General features: G+C 41.5%; 2 protein-coding genes and 1 long non-coding RNA gene across 6 annotated transcripts in view; 2 read left to right on the top strand and 1 right to left on the bottom strand.

Annotated features, from left to right (window-relative positions):
- The first annotated feature begins 267 nt into the window (after window positions 1-267).
- Window positions 268-15708, top strand: MRPL33 (mitochondrial ribosomal protein L33). 3 transcript variants are annotated; one of them, XM_044926132.2, is made up of 4 exons: window positions 268-499; window positions 8190-8208; window positions 9839-9941; window positions 15408-15708. In XM_044926132.2, the coding sequence occupies exons 1-4, from the start codon at window positions 340-342 to the stop codon at window positions 15408-15410; spliced, it is 285 nt and encodes a 94-aa protein (XP_044782067.1). In that variant the 5' UTR covers window positions 268-339; the 3' UTR covers window positions 15411-15708. The 3 variants fall into 3 exon arrangements, with proteins under 3 accessions (XP_044782067.1, XP_006046201.1, XP_025118134.1); XM_006046139.3 differs by lacking the exon at window positions 268-499 and adding an exon at window positions 7192-7333 and having other exon boundaries at window positions 9839-9945; XM_025262349.2 differs by lacking the exon at window positions 268-499 and adding an exon at window positions 7297-7390 and having other exon boundaries at window positions 9839-9945.
- LOC123328582 lies at window positions 2461-5297 on the top strand. Its single transcript, XR_006543504.2, has 2 exons — window positions 2461-2510; window positions 4402-5297. It is a non-coding gene; the product is annotated as an uncharacterized LOC123328582 (long non-coding RNA).
- A 1526-nt stretch (window positions 15709-17234) lies between the features above and the next one.
- The window catches only part of RBKS (ribokinase), a 95725-nt gene continuing 92954 nt past the window's right edge, over window positions 17235-20005 (bottom strand). Inside the window, exon 9 of one of the 2 annotated variants that reach the window (XM_025262340.3) lies at window positions 17235-17536. In XM_025262340.3, the coding sequence (XP_025118125.3) occupies window positions 17353-17536 (184 nt within the window). In that variant the 3' untranslated portion in view covers window positions 17235-17352. The remainder of the gene's footprint in view (window positions 17537-20005) is intronic. The other variant, XM_025262341.3, reaches the window with a different exon arrangement.

Raw genomic sequence — 20005 nt, 5'->3', positions numbered from 1 at the left:
GTTCCAGGTAAGGAACTGAGGCCAAGTCCTCGAGCAGGGCCCCTGGCTGGCACACAGTGGGGTCAGGCCTTACACCAAGTTCTCCTTCCACCACAGCTGCCTCTCCTGCTGCTGTGATGCAGAATGGCTCCCACCCACCAGCATCCCCAGATTGCTTCTCCTTGACCACACCCCAAATCTTCCTTTCCTCCTGCCAAGAGTCTCAGCCCATTACCTCCACACCCTCACACCCGCTTTATTTCAGCACCCACAGTTGCCCCCCTCTCCCCACCTGTGTCACCAACCACGTATTTAACTGGTTGACTTTCCCCAAAGGCCGATTCTGCCCACCCTTTGATAATGTTTGGAGCTCTTCTTGGGGAGGTGCAGTGTGTGGGTGGGAAGGGTGTTGTCTGCTGGCCTTCCATCCATCTCTCAGGAAGGCAATTAAGCTTCCTGCTCTTTGTCTTCAGTTCCAGCGCCTTTTTTGCTAAGTATTCTGCAACCTTCTGGAATGCAGGTGAGCACCTCCTCTCTTTACTGACAGCCCCAAGACTTCCTCATTCTTTCAACCTGGCTACATTCTCCCCTCCCCTGCCTGCACAGGTAGGTGCTGCTCACCGTCAAAGTTAAATGGACACACATGGAATTTATGGTCTACGCTAGGGGCCTTCACTTGGAGTCCACAAATCCCTAGCCCAATACTTTAAAAATTTGAGTGTACGCTAAAATCTCCTAGGGAGTTTTAAAACCCAGACTGCACTGAAATCAATTAAATTAAAAACTCTGGGGGTGGGAGGCAAGCATCAGTTGCTGATAAATCTCCCCAGGCATTTCTACTGTGCAGCCAAGGTTGAGAACTTCTGGAAAGTCCAGGTAAAATTGTTTCTGGACAAGTATATGTCCTTTTGGTGGAAAAACTAAGCCACAACTTTTAGCAGATTCTTAAAGGCTCCAATGACACTCTTCTACTTCCCTTTCTTCCCCTTTCAAAAACGGTGAGTTGACTGGTCTAAGATAACAAGCAGGAAGAACTTACCAGTTATTAGAGAAACACCAAATACATGTGTTAACTAAATAAGCAGGTATTAACATGTAGGGCAGAGAAAGTGCCTATTGTTGCTTCACGAAGTGAAGGGGGCTTGGGGATATTGTGTTTGGTGAGATGGGTTGATCCCTGTCTCTCTCCCAGTTAACAGGAAAAAGATGTGATTTCAGATGCTACCACTACAGAGATCTGATCACATCACTTAACTCCCCTGCTGCCCACAGAACCACGGACACGCCCCCACTACATCATCTTGGCTCCTTCCTTCCTGGTTACCTAGCCCCAGGGATCCTTTCTAGTCACCACACTCATTTTTTCACACACTCTAGCCCCAGAAAGATGTGCACTGCTTATTTTTTTTTTTTTGGACAAGTCTGTGCCCTTGCTTCTATTCTTCTCCTGGTTCCTCCCACTCTCCTTGTCTCAAGTGGACCTGGGAGGGGAGGTAGGATTGAAGAGACGGAGAATGGCTGAAGGCAGGGTTCCCTAGTACAGAAGGTGCTCAGTTCATACTTGTCAAAGTTAGTGGGGCACTGCTTTGTGTTAAGAGCTCCTGCTGGCGGGGAGTGGAGGGCGGCACAAGTGTGGGATTGGGAAGATATACAGAGACTCGGAAGCTCTGGCTTTCAAGGGACTTAGATGCCAGTAGGGAGGCAGACCAGTGATCCAAGGAGGGAAGGAAACATAACAAGTGCTCTTAGGGGAACCTGTGGAAGGTAGGATGGGAAGTGGAGGGTAAGGAGAGACTTCCTCCAAAGAGTGACTGTTATTCATTCTTCCAGAAAGGTCAGGCTCCATGGAAGAGAGATGGGGCTGAATTAGGAGAGTGAGGCCAGACTACAGAAGGCACTGAATGCCAACTTTAGGATACTCTGCACACAGATTGAACCTGGTTGGTTCCCCTAGGTCTTGCCAGCCTTTAGTCTTGCTCCCTCAGGAAGTTTTTGCTGTAATACTAAGCTGTTGAGGTGGAGGACCCGATTTTGAAACTGTCCAATCTGCCAGGAGGTGCCTGAGTTGGTGAAGTGAAGTGAAAGTCATTCACTCTCTGCTACCCCAGGGACTGTAGCCTGCCAGGCTCCTCTGTCCTTGGGATTTTCCAGGCAAGAATACTGGAGTGGGTTGCCATTCCCTTCTCCAGGGGATCTTCCCATCCTAGGGATCAAACCCAGGTCTCCTGCATTGCAGATGGATTCTTTACCATCTGAGTCACTAGGGGAGTCCCTACAGATGCGAGAGCTGGACCATAAAGAAGGCTGAGTGCAGAAGAATTGATGCTTTAAAACTGTGGTGTTGGATAAGCCTCTTGAGAGCCCCTTGGACTGAAAGGAGATCAAACCAGTCAATCCTAAAGGAAATCAACCCAGAATATTCATTGAAAGGACTGACGCTGAAGCTGAAGCTCCAATACTTTGGCCACCTGATTCAAAGAGCTGACTCACTGGAAAAGACCCTAATGCTGGGAAGGATTGAGTTGGTGAAGGTAGAAGCTATTCTTACCTTGTCCTGTAGTCTCCCTCCCTCAAATGCCCATGTGCCCAGGCCCCTGGGACAGCCAGGGAGCCGGGATCACTGACCCTGTAGACAAGAACAGTGGCTGTACTTCCCAACTATAAGTCAGGCAGGATGTAGGTAGGACAGTGGGCTGAACAAATAGGCAGTTAGGGGCCTCTCAGCACAGCAGAGAGGGGAACAGCTGTGATCCTAGATCCTCACGGTCGAATCCCAGTGCTAAGCAATGTGGGGCCGACCAGCACAATGCAGACACTGGCTAAGGCCCTGCGAGAGCAGATATTCAATAGATGTTGTTTCCCTCCATTTATTTTTCTGGGCTGAGAATCTAAGTTAAATAGCTCTACCTTCTCCCAGGTGCCAAAAAAGGATGAGTGCCCCTCCCCTAAGGACTATACCCTTTCCATTTGGGCTGCCAGGATGCTCTAATTGTTCTGCACTTTAATAAGGCACAGAGGGCTCATTATGTAAATTCAGACAAATATACACACATACCCCAGATCATAAATTACATCTATATTAATAAACATTTTAATTAACACTTACCAACTGCCAACAAAGTGTTAGGTATAAATAACAGGTGGATGTAGAGTGACGTAATAAGACTAGAAAGCCACTGCTTCTCTCTACTCCATACAAGAATATCAACAAACAGTGTACATGCTCTTTTTAAAAGTAAGCTTATAAGTTTGCCTGAAGCCTGAAACAATCAACAGTATACAAATTCTTATCATTGTTTGCCATTTAAATGTAAGTATTTATTAATAATTTAACATTTGTATGGTGTATCTCATTCCAGAGTCATTCATTCATTCATTCAACAGATATTTAATAGAGGCAGCAAGCATTGTTCCAGGCACCAGGATACAGGAGTAAAGAAGACAAAATTCCTGATCTTAAGATGTTTACATTCTGGTGAACAAAGATAGACAATAAGGAAATTAACCAGTACACAAGTAATATTAAATGATAATAAGAACTGTCAGAAAATATAGTGGGGTGGAGTGAATAGGGAGTGTGTGCCTGTGCATGCATGTGCTTGCCTGCTGCTTTTTTACATAGAGTGGACACAGAGGCCTCACAGATAGGTGAAATTTGAGTGACAGGACTTGTTGATGGGTTAGATATAGGGTGTAATAAAAAGAGGTATCAAGTTGGCCGCCAGGGTTTTCATATTTGCAACTGGAAAAGTTAAATTGCCACATACTGTCACAGAGGAAGCCTGTGGGGTGCAGTGCAATTTTGGGAATTTGATTTTGGATGTGTGATGTCAACGAGGCAATTAAATGCACCAGTCTGAAATTTGGAGAAAAGATTGGGACAGGAGACATAAATCTGAAAATGTTCAGCGTGTAGATTAAAAAATATATATTTATTTATTTGACTGTGTTGGGTCTTATGCAGGATCTTTGTTGAATCATGTGGCATCTTTCTTTACGGCCCACAGACTCTCTAGCTGTGGTGTGTGGGCTCAGTAGTTGCAGTACACAGGCTTAGTTACTCCACAGCATGTGGAATCTTAGTTCCCTGACCAAGGGTCAAACCCATGTCCCCTGAATGGCAAGGTGGATTCTTAACCACTGGATCGCCAGGTCCCAGCTTGTAGATTTTTAAAAACAAAGCCAGATGTGACCATCAAGGGAATGAGTGTGGACAGAGAAGAGATCCAAGAACTGGATCTGCCCTCATAACCTCATCACCTCCCAAAAGCCCCACTTGCAAGCACCATTATGTTGGGGATTAGGTTTCAACATATGAATTTGGTGCAGGCGAGGGGATATACAAACATTCGGTCTTTGGCAGATACTCTATAACTGTGGTCCTGAATTGATTCTGAAGTGCTGTTTCCTATCTCTGAGGAGGTATAGGTTTTGAGTGGTCTTCTGCTCCAGGCTGTTCCTGCTGCTGCCAATGCGCCCATAAAGCTCTCTCCTCCCTGGACAAGGCCTCTGCATGGTCAGACAGTTTGGGAAGGAAGACAATGGAAGTATGACAAAAGGCTGCCGGGCCTGTGGGTGGGATTTGAAACCTCAAACTGGAATCCAGAGCAATTGGGACTGGAAGAGAATGTGGCCATTTCCACAATCCAGAGTTTCCATGACTTGTGGAGTCCAAGATTCTGAAGTCATCCCTCAAGAGATGATGCTTCATTTTACACTGTGAGCTCTGAGACAGATTTCATTTAAATGAAAATTCTATGGCTTAAAATAAAACTTGAAATCCCCTAAAATCTAGTCAAGTGCTGTGCATCAGATGGTGGCTTCTATGTATCACTTCCTTCCAAAAGAACCAGAGTACCTTGAAGAAACGGCTGATTCCATGTTTGGGCCAGGGAAAGTACAAGGTTAACCTGAGATAGCTGGCGGCAGAAAGCAAGGAAGGAAATGCATTGAAAAAACACTGGACCAGCTTGAAGGGACTCCTAATGACCTCCTTTGGGAAACTTTGAACATCAAAAATAATGATGACCATGTTTGATTATAAAACAAGGGAAAAAATCCATTATAGTGATACTAAAAATTTAAAGAAAATTACACAAAGGGGAAAATGTCTTTGTCACCATTGGAAGTGACTCTTATGCTAATGTCTTACTTGAATATTAGTAATTAAAGAGAAAACAATTAGCATTTATCTTGCCTTTTTAGGAAAAATTATAATTCTGCCTCAATTGATTATAGAAAGCTTTTCTTTACAGAAGAAAACTAACAAACGAATAAGGAATGTAATGTTAGAAAAATTACCACTGTGTACCCCAAAACATAATTCCTGAGTAAAAAAAAAGATCAACAATGAATGCTAAAACCATTGAGGAAAGGTTGATGGGGAGCAAGATATTTTCATATGCTGAAGTATCACCATACAGAAAACTGCAAAGAGAAAATCTACTTTTACAATGAAAAGGAGGGAAAGGTTGTGATGTCTCTAATTTGCTTTTACACAGCTAGCCAAAAACCCAATCAAATAATATATATATATATAAAACATATATGTTATATATGCATATTAAAAATTCAATATACATAGCAGAATCTTAACATTTACTGAATTGCGTATACGGTTTGTTCATTATAATATCTTTTCTACTTTTTGATATATTCAAAATGCTTCTTCATAGAAAATTAGGGAAGGGGAAGAAATACTGTATAGACTCTGGGCCTCACCTCTGCTTTTAAAAGACCCCAGATGACTGATACACTCTCAGGAATGAGAATCACTGATTCAGTGCCCACATTCAGCCTGAAACTGAGGTCTGGAGAATTGAAATGACTTTCCAAGGGACAGAATAAATACTAGAATTCATATTCCTTGGCTTCCAATCTTGTGTTTTTTTCTTATAAATCTTCAAAAGGAATTTCTTAAATAAGAAGCCTTATCCTCTTGAACACCTGAAGCTCTTGTTTGTCAGCAGCTGAACTACACATGGTAAGGAAGGATTTGGCCACCTAGAGGGGGTTCATTTGTTGGAATCTGCTGCTAAGTTGCTTCAGTCATGTCCGATTCTGTGCGACCTCATAGACGGCAGCCCACCAGGCTCCCCTGTCCCTGGGATTCTCCAGGCAAGAACACTGGAGTGGGTTGCCATTTCCTTCTCCAATGCAAGAAAGTGAAAAGTGAAAGTGAAGTCGCTCAGTCGTGTCTGACTCTTCTCGATCCCATGGACTACAGCCTGCCAGGCTCCTCTGTCCATGGGATTTTCCAGGCAAGAGTACCAGAGTGGGGTGCCATCGCCTTCTCCGTGTTGGAATCCAGGTATGGGGAAAAAACCATTAGAGGTACCCAGGGCAAGGAAAGTCCTAATTTTTAAAAATTGAGTTGTATAACATTTTCTCTTTTCAATAATTTTATTACCTTCAGTGAGGATAATCCATGAGAATAAGTCTTTCACTTGTTTGTAATATTTAATATATATCTAAAACCACAGATTAGAAAAAAAAAATCCTAAAGTCCTGATTATTAGTTGGGAAATGAGGTTTTGGCTGAAGTACCTGGTGTTGCAGGACTTGCAGGTTTCTTGCAGAGAGATGAAGATTGGAAGATGGCAAAGTGGTTAGGTCCCAATGCTAGTGGGAAAGGCATGAGTCTTTGCAGTCAGACAAACTCTGGGTTCAAATTCTGACTTTGCCATTCACTAGTTTTGTGACATTAAGCAAATTATGTGACTGCTCTCAATCTCAGTTATTTGCCCCCTATTGCCAGGTAGGTGCTTAGATACAGCAGTTAAGATGCCCAGGGCCCAGCCCTCCTAGAAATCCAACACATAATCAAGGAATAGGGATATTCAGGTGGAGTTCTTAATTCTGGAGAGACTGACAGTAGATCTTAACCAGATGGAGATGGAGTTGGGCCGGAGGAGGAAAACGAAGGCAACAATTTAAGGAAATAGTGCAGAAGCCTGATAGCCTGGAATGGGTGAGGAACATGCAGAGTTCCTGTGTCTTTAATGTAGTCGACTGCGATTATTTACTGAAATATGTATGGAAAACATTTAACTTTGACCCAGAAGTAGGAGTTAGGGTCTGGGGCACGAACCCCTAGCGATAACAAAGGTCCTCTCCAAAAATGAACAGGACTCCACACTCCAGCACCACATAAGAGGCACCTGGACTGTAGAGGACACAGAAAAGAGGCGGGCTCACCCCTGAGGTTTACGTAGGGGGCGTGGCTGTGGAGAACTTCCGGACTCCTTTTCCGGAATAGGTCTGTGCCCCGGAAGTAGTTGTTTGTTGCTGGCCCTTTGGGCCCGTTACCGAGTCTTCAGGGGTACTGTCGCCATGTTCCTGTCGGCGGTTACGTGTAAGTGGGGCTGGAGGCGGCGGCAGGGCCTGCAGCGCGGGCGGGAGGTGGTGACAGGTGGGCCCTGGGACATTGCAGGGTGGAGTGCGCACGCCGGTGGGGAAGCTGCCGCTGCGACGTCCCAGGCCTTCAGGACTACAGCACCCGGCATGCCCCGCGGCACGCTCCCTGTGGGGCGAGTGGGTCTTGGGGGTCTTCGGCGCAGATTTTGGGTCCGTTGCGGCTCATTCGGATGGTAGAGTCTGGCCGGCAGAAGTGGGGCTCTCCCTCGCCCTCTGTAGCGGTGTGTAAGCAGAATCGCTGGACGTTCTAACTGAGAAAACTTCAGAATTTTTAGTTCACTCATTTCGAGTTCTCAAGATGAGAAACAGTGATTGACCCTAGGTGGTACAGCGGGCTGGGAAAGAAGCCCACTGGTTCTTTAGTGCACCAGGCTGACTTCCCGGATGGATTTAATTTCCTTTCTCCACCTGATGTGATGGTTGTTGAATTTGCATAGGTTAATTTACCAGACAAGAGGCTTGTTCTAGTGCAAATATTTGCACCTTAGAAGAGGAGCAAATGGAGCAGATCTTTGGGAAGATTTAAAAGGTAGTCAGTTCAGCTGAAAAGAGATTGTGTAGAGCATTCCATCCAGAATTGTGGTGGTCCGATTGGATTTTTAAAAAGCATCTATAAAATCCTAACGGGATCCCCCAAAGCTCAGGAGTAGTTACTTGAGTGACAATTTATGACATATTTCATGACTTAAATATTTTTATTACAATCTTAAAATTTGAGCTGTATTTGAATTTTGCATAAGCAAGATAATGGTTTTTTTTCCTTTTCTATCCGACTTTTCCTGCCTATGAAAAAGTTGCCAAGAGCAAGTCAAAGTAAGTAGAAGTTTTTTTTTTTTTAAAGCTTGTTTATGTTAGATTCATTATTTCAGCTACTCTCAATGAATCCTTATGTTAAATTAAGCATTTGGCTTCAATTTTCTAAAGCCTGATTTGAGAATTACACTCGGTGAATTGTTTTGGCCCTATGAACTGTTTACTAAAATATTTTCCCTCCCTCCCAACTGATCTATTTAAGTGAGCTTTCAGTTAATTTACTTAAAAGTTGCTTGTGCTGTCTTGTTCCTAAAGAAATCATCAGGGTCCCCATGCTCTTTGGACTACTACTGCAGTTCTGTTTCCTCAAATTGAGGACCAGGGGCCACTTGTGTGGAGCTCACTACAGGAATATAACAAAAAAAGCTGTGATTTGACTATCCACAGAGCCAGTGTTGAGTTTTGTAATCTTTTGCATTCATGGTACAAGCATTTCAAAAATGGCAAAGGCTAAAGATTCCATGCTGTACCAGAGAGACTATTAATACCAAACTGGTATTTCAAAAATAAAATTTGTAGACAATAACTGAAGTAAGATGATCTGTGTTAAAAATAGAAAAATTCTAAAGCAGGCAGCATTTGTTTATAACCCAAGACACATAATAAATCCTTAAAGCTAGATTAAAGTTAATGAAAAACATATATGCTAGTATTCTTCCCTCAATATCTTTTATTGCTTTATATAGCTTTTCGCACAATCCAGTTAACTTATTTTCCTTCTTCACATTCTGTGGGAGTCTCCTGTGTCTTCAGTTTCTTTAGAGGTGCGCCCTGCCTCTCATGTTCTTTGTGTCCTTCTGGTGCCATGTGTCATATGTCTTGCCTTACAGACCTTGTGTACACAACTCACCTTCCATACTGTTGGTGTTACTTCTCCAGGATGCAGATGTAGACTTAGAGGGCCTTGCATATTGTGCTTGCCATAGAGCAAGTACTTAATATTGTATCACTCTAATGCATGAAGCACTATGCTGAACATTGAAAGGGATGCAAAGGTGTATAATATATTTTAGGTGCTTCAAATTCTTTTTGGAATTAGATGAGAAATCAAATAGCATGATCTACATAGGAAGATAAGACACCTGAAAAAGTAACAAACAGTATGAGGTATTAAAAGGTCCAGTGGGACAAAACATGAACTTTCTGCTTTGGATGATTGTAACTTAAACTATGAAAGGGAGCAACAAGGTTTTACACATTGTCAGTGTGAAAATTCCAGTCCCTTTATTCTGTTACTTCCTGATTTCACTCTTACTGCTCATACAAGAAAGATAAAGCTCTTCCAAGACAACTGTCCTCCTGACTGGCCTGCCAGGGTTACCAGTACTTGTGTATTTTCCTTGTCCTCATTTCTCCTCCTGAAATGTGGGGGTCTGAGTCTATTCCCACAATGCAGTTTGATTAGTCTTCTTGCTTTGGTTAGGTCATTTCCAAGGCATTCTGTGTAATGGAACAAATATTGGGAATCAGAACCATTCTAAGATATAGACTGTCTTAGAACTGAACTTAAGGTTTAATTGATGTCCCCACAAGTAATACTACTTGTATGGTGTTCTTAGAATGTGGCATCCCCCTATGACTGATTTTAGTCTATTTCCTTAGCTTGTAACAGCTTGCTTTTAAATCTTAGGACAATTCTGGTGAAAATGGTGAGCCAAGCTGGAACAGGTTTTTCCTTCAACACTAAGAGAAGCCGACTATGGGAGAAACTGACTCTACTGCATTATGATCCAGTAGGTAAGATTCCAGAAAAGTTGCTCCATAATAAATTCAAATGCTTTCAAGGCCTGTTGCCCTTTTCAGATGATGTTGAACAAAGGCAGTTTTGTGGCCCCTTTGTCACTATAGCATTCATTCCTAGTGAATATTGAAAGTTTACTTTGGTGCTAGTTACTGTCCCAGGTGCTGGGATATTCATGGACATAAGATAGACTCACTGCCTTCAGTCTTGATGATCAAAGCCTGGTTTTGGAAGGGAGAGGAAGGAAGACGACAACTAATGCTCAGTGCTATGCGAGAAACAAGCAGGATGCTGAGATACAGGATAGAGTTGCAAGGAGGTAGATCCCATCTTCATTCTTTAGGTAGGATAGTTCAGGGAATGTCTCTCCGGTAAGAGATAGTTAACTGAAGATTTGAAGGTAAAAAACCAGATATGTAAATAGAATAGGTGATACTGTTCAGGAAACAGAAAGAGAAGTATGTCTAGGTTGAGTTGAATTCTAAGACACTTGGTTGGTGTTTAGAGTTGGAATTTGTGCTAGAATCTTATTTCTTCAAATTAATCCATTACATAATGAAATATAGGCAGTTAACGTCATAATCCCTGAGGGAGGAAATGGCAGCCCACTCCAGTATTGTTGCCTGGGGAATCCCATGGACAGAGGAGCCTGGCAGGCTTCAGTCCATGGGGTCGCAGAGTCGGACATGACTGAAGTGTCTTATCATGCACGCAGCATCATGATCAGTTATTTCGTTAACTAAGAACAAGGCCTGATAGACTCACTTCTGGCCAAGATGGAGCAATGGGACTGAATTTACCTTCCCTCCTGAAACAACAACAACAGAAGGACAATATAGGCAACAGAAGGCAGTGACCCTTGAGAGAAAGGAAACAAGTGCTTGTGAATAACCGGACAAAATGGAAAATTCTGTCTTCTTTGTTTACCTGCCTTCAGTCTTCAGATACATGAATGCGTCATGACACAAGCACCTGTACTCTCCAGGCAGTCTGAACCCCATTTTACAGATGACAAGCTTGATGCCAAGGATTTTAGTTAAGGACACATAACTAAAATATGTGACAGAATAAAGGTTTGAATTTAGGACTGTCTGACTCCAAAACCTAGGCCCTGAGTCACTTTACGTATGAACCTCTTATTGAGAGAGGAGGCTAAAACTCGCTCACTAGTGTGTGACCTCTGGTTGGGCACCAGTATGAATCTGCCTGACAGCCATCTTAATAGCTGCTTTCAGAGTTTGTAAAGAAGATCTTACAAGCTGTTCATTATGCTGAATTCATCAAAATCAAAAATAATATCACCTTCAAAAAAATTGGGGCTGTACCAGTGGAAAAAAGGGCTCTGAGAGGGATTTCCCTGGTGGTCCAGAGGTTAAGACTGTGCTTCCACTGCAGGAGTGAAAGTGAAAGTGAAAGTGAGAGTTGCTAAGTCGTGTCTGACTCTGCAACCCCATGGACTGTACAGTGCATGGAATTCTCCAGGCCAGAATACTGGAGTGGGTAGCCTTTCCCTTCTTCAGGGGATCTTCTCAACCAGGGATCGAACCCAGGTCTCCCGCATTGCAGGCGGATTCTTTACCAACTGAGCCACAAGGGAAACCCAAGAATACTGGAGTGGGTAGCATGGGTTTAATTCCTAGTTGGGGAACTAAGATCCTGCATGACATGTGGCCAAAAAAAAATTGTTATGAATTCCATTCTTTAACAGAAACAAAATTTCCTGCTGTTTTTATGATGTGAAACTTTCTGGTCATTCTTTAATAAAATGGGAATTCTAGGTTTATCCCTGATGATTAGCAGTCTGAATTTCAGGATATATATCTCAAATGATGGAAAATTATTAGAATGATAAGGTACAGGTCTTAGTCTGGGTTGATATAACGAAATACCACAGACTAGATGACTTATAAACAGCACAGTTTTATTTCTCACAGTTCTGGGACCTGGAAAGCCCAATATCAAGGTGCCAGCATGGTGACTTTCTGGTGAGGGCCCTCGTCCTGGTTTATAGGAGGGGGTTCTTGCTGTGTTCTCACATGGTGGAAGGGCAGGCAACTTCTGTGGGGTATCTTTTATGAGGATTCATCCCATTCACGAAGGCTCCACCCTTGTGACCAAAGCACCTCCTCAAGGCCCCACCTCCTAGTACCATCACCTTTGTGGGTTAGGATTTCAACATAAATTTGGGGGAACACAAACTTTCAGACCATAGCAATATGATATTAGATTGATGTGGTGGTTTTCTCCCTCTGATTTCTTTGTATCAGCTGGTGAAAACCCAAAGTGATGAACTTTACAATAAAGTGGTTTTCTAGCATTTTAGCTCCTTTAGAGGTTTTTTAGGAACTTGTACAATGTTAATAAATGTTGATTGAATAACCTGTGAGATTTTAAGCGTGAAAATGTACTGGAATTTTCAGTCATAGTATGGAGATACTAGGAACTTTCTGTCAGATTGATTTTACATTTTGAGGTCGGGAAAGGATACAACCATAAACAGTTCCAACCATGAGCTGAAAGTGGAAGAAAATATTCATATCTATATTTCAGACAGACGATTAGAGCTTTTCTGAGAAGGAATCATTGGAACCTTGACAACACAACTTTGTCTCTTCTGAAGAAAATGTTCTGGGATAGCTGACTGCTTGGCATTCTGCCCACCTACCGAATGCCCTGTGGGCTTGCATGATGTTTGCCTTGCGGCCTGCCCCATTGCCCAGGGTACCAAATAGCTTGGCAGTTGTCCTAGCATGTTTTACTGCAGTGAGAAAATGGTGTAAGGGTTAAGGGTAGTGTTTTGCTTGTCTGCTTTACAAAGAAAATCAGGCAAGGAAACATGGAAAAATTCCCAATTATTTGAGGACTTCATGGTATATACTCTATGGCTAGAACCAGCCTATGTCTTTTCAAACTCCTTTTCCTCATGTGAATCTAGATGCAAATTTCCCAGGAGGAAGGATTAAAGGCTGAGGCATAAGTGTATTAAACTCTGTTAAATATATGAATTATATTATAAAGAAAATGAAAACTTGTCAGTTTTAATTCCTTGGATGACTAAACAAGACAATATTGACTTTAATTGAAGCAGAATAGATTTAGGTTAGATGTAGGGCAAGAACTTGACAGATTCATTCTTCTATGAATTAAGCAGCAAATATTTTGACAGAAAATTAATTTATTGTTTATGACTGAGGATAGCAGCGTGTCATCTGGACTCAGCTAACACATAGTGAGTGTTTGCTCTCTGGCAGCCCTGTGAGGGAGATGGAGTTAGCCCTCTCATGGGGAAGAAAACTGAAGGAAGAGTATTTTGAGAAATTTGCCCAAGAACTTAGAGTAGATAAATGGTGGCGGCAAGGCTTGAACCCAGTCTTTCTGATCCAGGCCCCCTATTTTTTCTATTACATGGAGCCAGTCTAGTTTATTTTTTTCCTTTTTTAATCAGGACCTTCCCCTGTGATCAGCACTGTTGTTCTTATCTCCTGCCACCATTTGTCTAAACTAGATGCTCTTCCCTGTTAGTTCATCCAAATGCTGCTGCTGCTTGAGAGCCTAAACTTGACCCTCCTTGTGAGATGTTTGCCTCACCATTCCAGTCCCTTTTAGTCTTTAGGTTCCTGTGGGGCTTACTGGATGTTCATACAGGTACCTCATGGTATATTGGTACTAAGTCAGGGACTCTTCTTACACTTTCATAAATCCCACATTGCCTAGCACAGTTCTGTGGACTTAAATATTTATTCTTTGAATTAAGGGAATGAACGCAGCAAGTATATCAAATTTTCACGAGTAGTCTTCATCAGTTATTCCTATCCAGGGTCACTTAAATAACCTCCTGACCAGTTATCCATGAGACAAGTTCTTTTTTTAATCCATTTTTTTAGTTCCATGTAGAAAAACATGGCAGAGAAGGCAATGGCACCCCACTCCAGTACTCTTGCCTGGAAAATCCCATGGACGGAGGAGCCTGGTAGGCTGCAGTCCATGGGGTCGTGAAGAGTCGGACACGACTGCACAACTTCCCTTTCACTTTTCACTTTCATGCATTGGAGAAGGAAATGGCAACCCACTCCAGTGTTCTTGCCTGGAGAATCCCAGGGATGGGGGAGCCTGGTGGGCTGCCGTCTGTGGGGTCGCACAAAGTCTGATACGACTGAAGCGACTTAGCAGCAGCAGCAGCAGAAAAACATGGAAATATTTTTTGCAGTGAATAACATTGATGGGAAGTTGTTTGGGTTCTTTACTACTGTCTTCAATGCTTTGTAGTCTTCCTTGGAATTTGAAGGAGCACTGGTCCTACTTATGTTTAATACTAGATCTTTTGAAATATATTTAAAATATTCCTATGTACAAAGTAATAAAATACATTATTAATTTTGTAGATAAGTTTCTGTTGACTGGTTAATGGTTATTAATTTTAGCTGCCATCAGAATCATCCTAAGAGTTTAAAAAAATACAGACTTCCAGTCCCACTCTAGTTCTACAGAAACAGAATTAGGGTAGAGATGGAGGTAAAAGTAGGAATGTATTTAAATAAGCTCCCTAGCTAACTGTTGATAATAGTTTGGGGATCTCACATGCAGGGTATCCATATTAATTAAAGAAGAATAACAAAAAACAAAGCTAAAATTTCTTTGTGTGGTAGGGACAAGTGAGTTGCTGTCATGTCATACATAGTCTTTGGAGTTCCTGGATCTTCCTTGGTGCACTGTTCTTGTTTTTTTGCAAAGAAAAATTCAGGTAGGGTGGTTTTGTGTGTGTGTGTGTGTGAGAAAGAGAGAGAGAGATGTGTGATGTTAGTGGAATGCTATATAGGGCATTACAGGAACTATCAAAACCTTATTGCCTAGCATCTAGTCTCTAATCTTTCATGCAGGCAGTGAGCACTTTTGTTTGGTGTGTTTCAGAGAACTATACTCTGTTATGATATTCATAATAATAAGATTTGGGTTATAATAGTAAATCTGTACTTGGATATATGAAACCATTTCTGGAAAGTACAAGGTTTAATGTGTATTTACTCTTCAGCCAGGCTTCCTTTTCTTCTGTGGTCTGCTCAGTTTTTACCACTCTTTTTCTGGAGTCCAGCTTTTTCCTACAATCTCTCCTTGCTTTACCTCATACAAGAGTGCGCATTAGCTGAGTGAAAAAATTTTTTTGCCTGTAATTTTCTTTTTTTAATTTGAATATTTCACATTGGTTATATGTGACTTTGTGGGGTATCAGGGATGCCACTGGTTGGCTGGTGGGCCTTCCCTGTTTTCCTTACCATTTTCTCCAGTCCTCTCTGGTCTCTGGGATCAGTGAACTGAGTTTGCAAGTCAGCTCCATTCTCATGACAAAGGAAAGTAAAGAAGAGAAAGGAGAGGGCTCATGGTCTGATGTGTATTTTTATTAAAAAATGCTGACGATAAACTTTTTAGTTTTCTGCTACAATCCTTTTTTCTCCTCCTACAGTGAAAAAAAAAGTCCTCTTTGTGGAACAGAAAAAAATACGCTCCCTCTAAACAATGGATTGAAAATGAATTTGATTTATAAATGAGAAGATCGAGGGTGGGATACTGATTCAGAAATTCTGCAGCGTGTAATAAAAGAAGAGGAAATGGCATGGAATTACTGCCTCCTGTGATTTGAAGGCCATTGTGAAGGAAAACAATGCAGTGAAAACAAGTTCTTCATATTAGGACATATACCATTGCATCACATTTATTTATCTTTCTGGATATTTTTATAGCCCTTAATAAAATATATTAAAATAGCCTGTGCTATTGTCTTTTAGTGATGTTTTCCCCCACTATTTGAAATTTAAAAACTACAGTACTAAAAAATAACCATTGTTTCATATAAGAAAAGAAAATTTTCCATAGTGAGATTTGTGCAAGAGTTTCCAGTCTGCCCTCACTTGTACTTCATAGAAAAGGCAGGGTCATGGTCCAGAGAGATCTTGAAAGAACTCCTGTGCGATAACACAAATGGCAGAGGTGAGCAGGAGTGAAAGGAGGAAGCCAGCCTGTTAACACAGAAGAAACCAAGAGAACTTCTGTTTTTGATCTGTGCTTATATAATTAGAAAAATGCCATTGGTCCACACTCTCAAACTCAGGTCACCAAAGCAGTATCTAGGATTTTCTAGGAACAGTTTGGACTACTAGAATTTTTTTTTTTTTAATAAGAGGTGCTATAGTGTATTTCCATAAAGCTAATGGCTCAGCTCTTGGGGCAGTGGTACTACACAGCCAACCAGCTTGGAAATTCCACTGATTATCCCTAATGTACAGGTAAGAACTCCTGCCCTCCCCAGATCTGTAACGCTTTCCCACCCAAGCTGTTGTTTACCACAAGTTTTCAAAATTGCCCATTTCTCTCCCTGTCAAATTTCTCGTTGAAGGTAAGGATCAGCTCATATTTTGAGCTCTGCTGGTATGTATCCTAAAGCATTTAAAGCATTTATAGGGGAGAAGGATGGAGTGTCCACCATGACCACAAGCATTAAGAAACCAGTGCTGTTCCTGAGTAACAGGTGTTCCCTCCCTGCGGCCCAGTCTTGTCTCCTGAGGAAATGTGAGAGCGCCTCTCTGGAAATGGAATTAGACAGTTGTTGAGTCTTAGAGGCCTGTGGCATTACAGTCAGCTCTTTTTCTGGCATCTTTTGTTAAAGCTCTAATTGAAAGCAATAATAGGTGAGATCTTGGCTATTTTTAGATTGAAACTCTACATTGTGGTATTGGGTTACAAGAAAAGTACTTCACTTGATTCTACCTAAACCCAGTGTAAAGGGTCTGTGACATGCATGAATCACTTAAAAAAAAACAAAAAACAACTTAAAATCTGGCTTAGCAAATGACTTGTCTATTTAGAACATAGGCTAAAAGTGGTCCACAGGTGGTGTTTACAATTTTAAAAAACTCAGTTGCTGATACTTAAATGTTGAAAGATTTCAATAAACATCTAAACTTCTGGCTTCTCTTGCAGAACCAGAAGCTCTGACAACACTCAAGGCAAAGCTGAACATCAGCTGCCCTTCTTAGGAACTACTTGTGTGACCCAAGTCATACTCCTCTTTCCCTTATTTAACATTCTCTGCTCTGATTCTAGACACTGTTGCTTGCAAATTCTGCTGTTTGGTGTACATAACAGTATTCATGATGTGTTGGCAGTAGAGTTTGCTGGTTCCTGAATGGCGGGGTTGTTTGTACGGGTCTTTGTTGTAGTATCCTTAATTCTGTCTAGTTGACTTTTGCATGAAAAGCAAATCATTATAAAGAAATAATTGAAGGCTTGAGGATGACTTGGTAAATGAACATAATATTTGCAAAGAAAGGAGGTGGCATTTTATAGTAAGCTGCTAATTAGCAGTGCTCATCCTTAAGTACATTTTATTTCCAGGTATATTTACTTTGGAGTTAATAGCAATCAAAACAGATCAAGGGGTAGGTCTTTTTTGTATGGATAAGATGACTGTGTTCCTGTGACCTGGACACTGACCGCTGCGATGAAATTAGATCTCTTGAGCATTTCTTCCAAGGACAGATGGGAGTAGTAAGCCAGGTAGAAGGCCAAAGCGCCCACAAAACTGTCACCAGCACCCTGTAATTCAAAGCACATTTGTAGAGAGAAGCATATAGTCATTTGTTGCCCAATCTGTGTTTTCAAAATATTTAAGTATACTTTTAACTTTAGTTTTAGGTTTACAGAAGAGGTACAAGGATAGTAGAGATTTCACATAGCACACATCCAAGTCTGTAAACATCTAACATCACTAGGGTACGTTTGCCACCACTAATGAAATAACAGTGTTATAGTATTAACTAAACTCCGTTCTTCATTCTGGCTTCCCCGATGGCTCAGTGGGTAAAGAATTGCCTGAAATGCAGGCGATAGAAGAGATGTGGGTTTGATCCTTGGATGGGGAAGATCCCCTGGAGGAGGAAATGTTCATCTTCTCCAATCCTTGCCTGAAAAAATCCCACAGACGGAGGAGCCTGGTGGGCTACAGCCCAAAGGGTCGTAAAGAGTCAGACACGACTGAGTGAATACACATACACACCCATACTTCATTTGGATTTCATTAGTTTTGCTTAGTGTCTTTTTTCTGTTCCAAGATCTCATCCAGGATACCTAAATTACATTTCATTGTCATATTTCCTGAAAGTCCTATAGCTTGTGACAATTTCTTAGACATTCTTTGTTTTTGATGACCTTGATAGTTTTGAGGACAGGTTGAGTATTTTGTAGAAAGTACCTCCATTGGGATTTGTGTCTGTTTTTCTCAAGATTAGACTGTGTTTATGGTTGTAGGGAGGAAGACCACAGAGGTGAAGTGTCATTCTCATCAGAGCATAACAAGGGTACATACTGTCAACATGACTTACCACTGATGTTGATCATGATCGCTTGGCTAAGGTAGTCTTTGTCAGCTGTCTCCACTCTAAAGTTACTCTGGTCCCTCTTATCACACTGTGTTCTCTGGAAGCACATGACTAAGTATAATCCACACTTAAGGGGTGGGGAGCTATGCTCTACCTTCTTGGGGGTTGAGTATCTCCATAAATTATTTGGAATTCTTCTCTGTGGAAGATATGTTTCTTTTCCCTCATCTATTTATTTAACTTTATTTATATGAGTATGAACTCAGGGATATTTATTTCATTCCTTGGGCTATAATCCAACACTACACTATTTTGTTGCTCAAGTTGTTCCAGCTTTGACCATTGGGAGTTCTTTCATCTGGCACTTGTGTCCTTCTGATAAACTCTCATCATTTTGTTTTTTGAGTGCTTTCCTTATTTTCTGACATTATAAGATGCTCCAAGCTCATTTTGTATATTCTCTGCTCTAGAGCTCGAATTAGCTGTTTCTCCATTAAAAATTCATCAAGGAAGTGGTGAGAGGCATTCAGATGTTATTTTCAAACTAAATGTAGGGACATATAAGGCTTATTCCATTTTCCCTGAATTTCCAAAGGCCTGCATTGGTGAAGGCCTTTGGAAGCAAAAACCACCAAAGAAAGTCTGTTGACCTCGCCTTCAGATTGGGCAATACTTAGTCATGTGTTCATCCAACAAATGTGTTTAAAATAAATCTGATGACACAATTTCACTTGAAAAATCACTCTGGTATTTAACGGCTTTCAGGGTCATTGTCCAGTTTTCCCCAGTTTGTTGCTTCCTTAGTCCCAAGGGCTTTCATAACAAATCTTGAGGCTCTACTCGAGCCTTTACAAAGAACCTTGGTATGCAGTACTGTTTCAGTTGCAGTTTAAGTATTTAATGAGCTATGTGCCTAGCACAGTGATGGGTATTTGAAAAACAGTAAAATCCATTGTGGATTAAAGGCTAAGGTGGCAGTACTTGACACATACTGTTGAACTACAAGGAAGGGTTTGAGGAAAGCCTGCTTAAGGGGAGTCCTTATGAAATGGGACAGATTTATAGGGAGAAGGAAGGCCTTAGAACAAAGATATAGGAGGCGGAAGGAACTGGGTGAGCTCATGAGACAGCGAATGGCTTAAGGAGAATGACATTTCCCCTTGTTTACACAGATAAGCCGTCAATATTAAACTTGCCAAGGAGTCATAGTAACACAGGTGTGAATTCAACACTTTCCTTCCTCCCATAATGTTTTCTGAGTACTGAAAAATGTCAAGCACTATGCTAGGTGCCTTAAAATTGTTTATTAGTGTTTCCTCATGGAAACAATGGAAAAAGAGACAGATATGCCCTCCCTTAGTTTGGAGCACAGCAGTGCGACAATAGACAGGTCTGAAAGCAGAGAAATCATGAGCTAGGTCGAGGGTGTATTATGAAAACATGGGAAATACTACAATATATGAGGAGTTACGGCAAACCCCCCCCCCCCTTTTTTTTGGGCAAACTTAAGATTTCACATCTTCATTCCTCCTTATATCATACACAAAGTTAAGCTCCAGGTAGGTTAAAGGCTTGAATGTAAAAAAATAAAACTAACATAATATGAAAATTTAAATGAATATTTGAATAATTCCAAGTAAGGAAACCATAAGCAAGTCACTAAACCCCAAAACCATAATGAAAAAAA

The sequence above is a fragment of the Bubalus bubalis genome, chromosome 12, assembly GCF_019923935.1.
Source record: "Bubalus bubalis isolate 160015118507 breed Murrah chromosome 12, NDDB_SH_1, whole genome shotgun sequence".
NCBI lineage: Eukaryota > Metazoa > Chordata > Mammalia > Artiodactyla > Bovidae > Bubalus > Bubalus bubalis.
Note: the sequence above shows the minus strand (reverse complement) of the source record. Positions and strands in the feature narration are given on the sequence as shown.

Coding starts and splice junctions, on each gene's coding strand:
- MRPL33 (XM_044926132.2), top strand. CDS start 340: ATGTTTGGAGCTCTTCTTGGGGAGGTGCAGTGTGTGGGTGGGAAGGGT.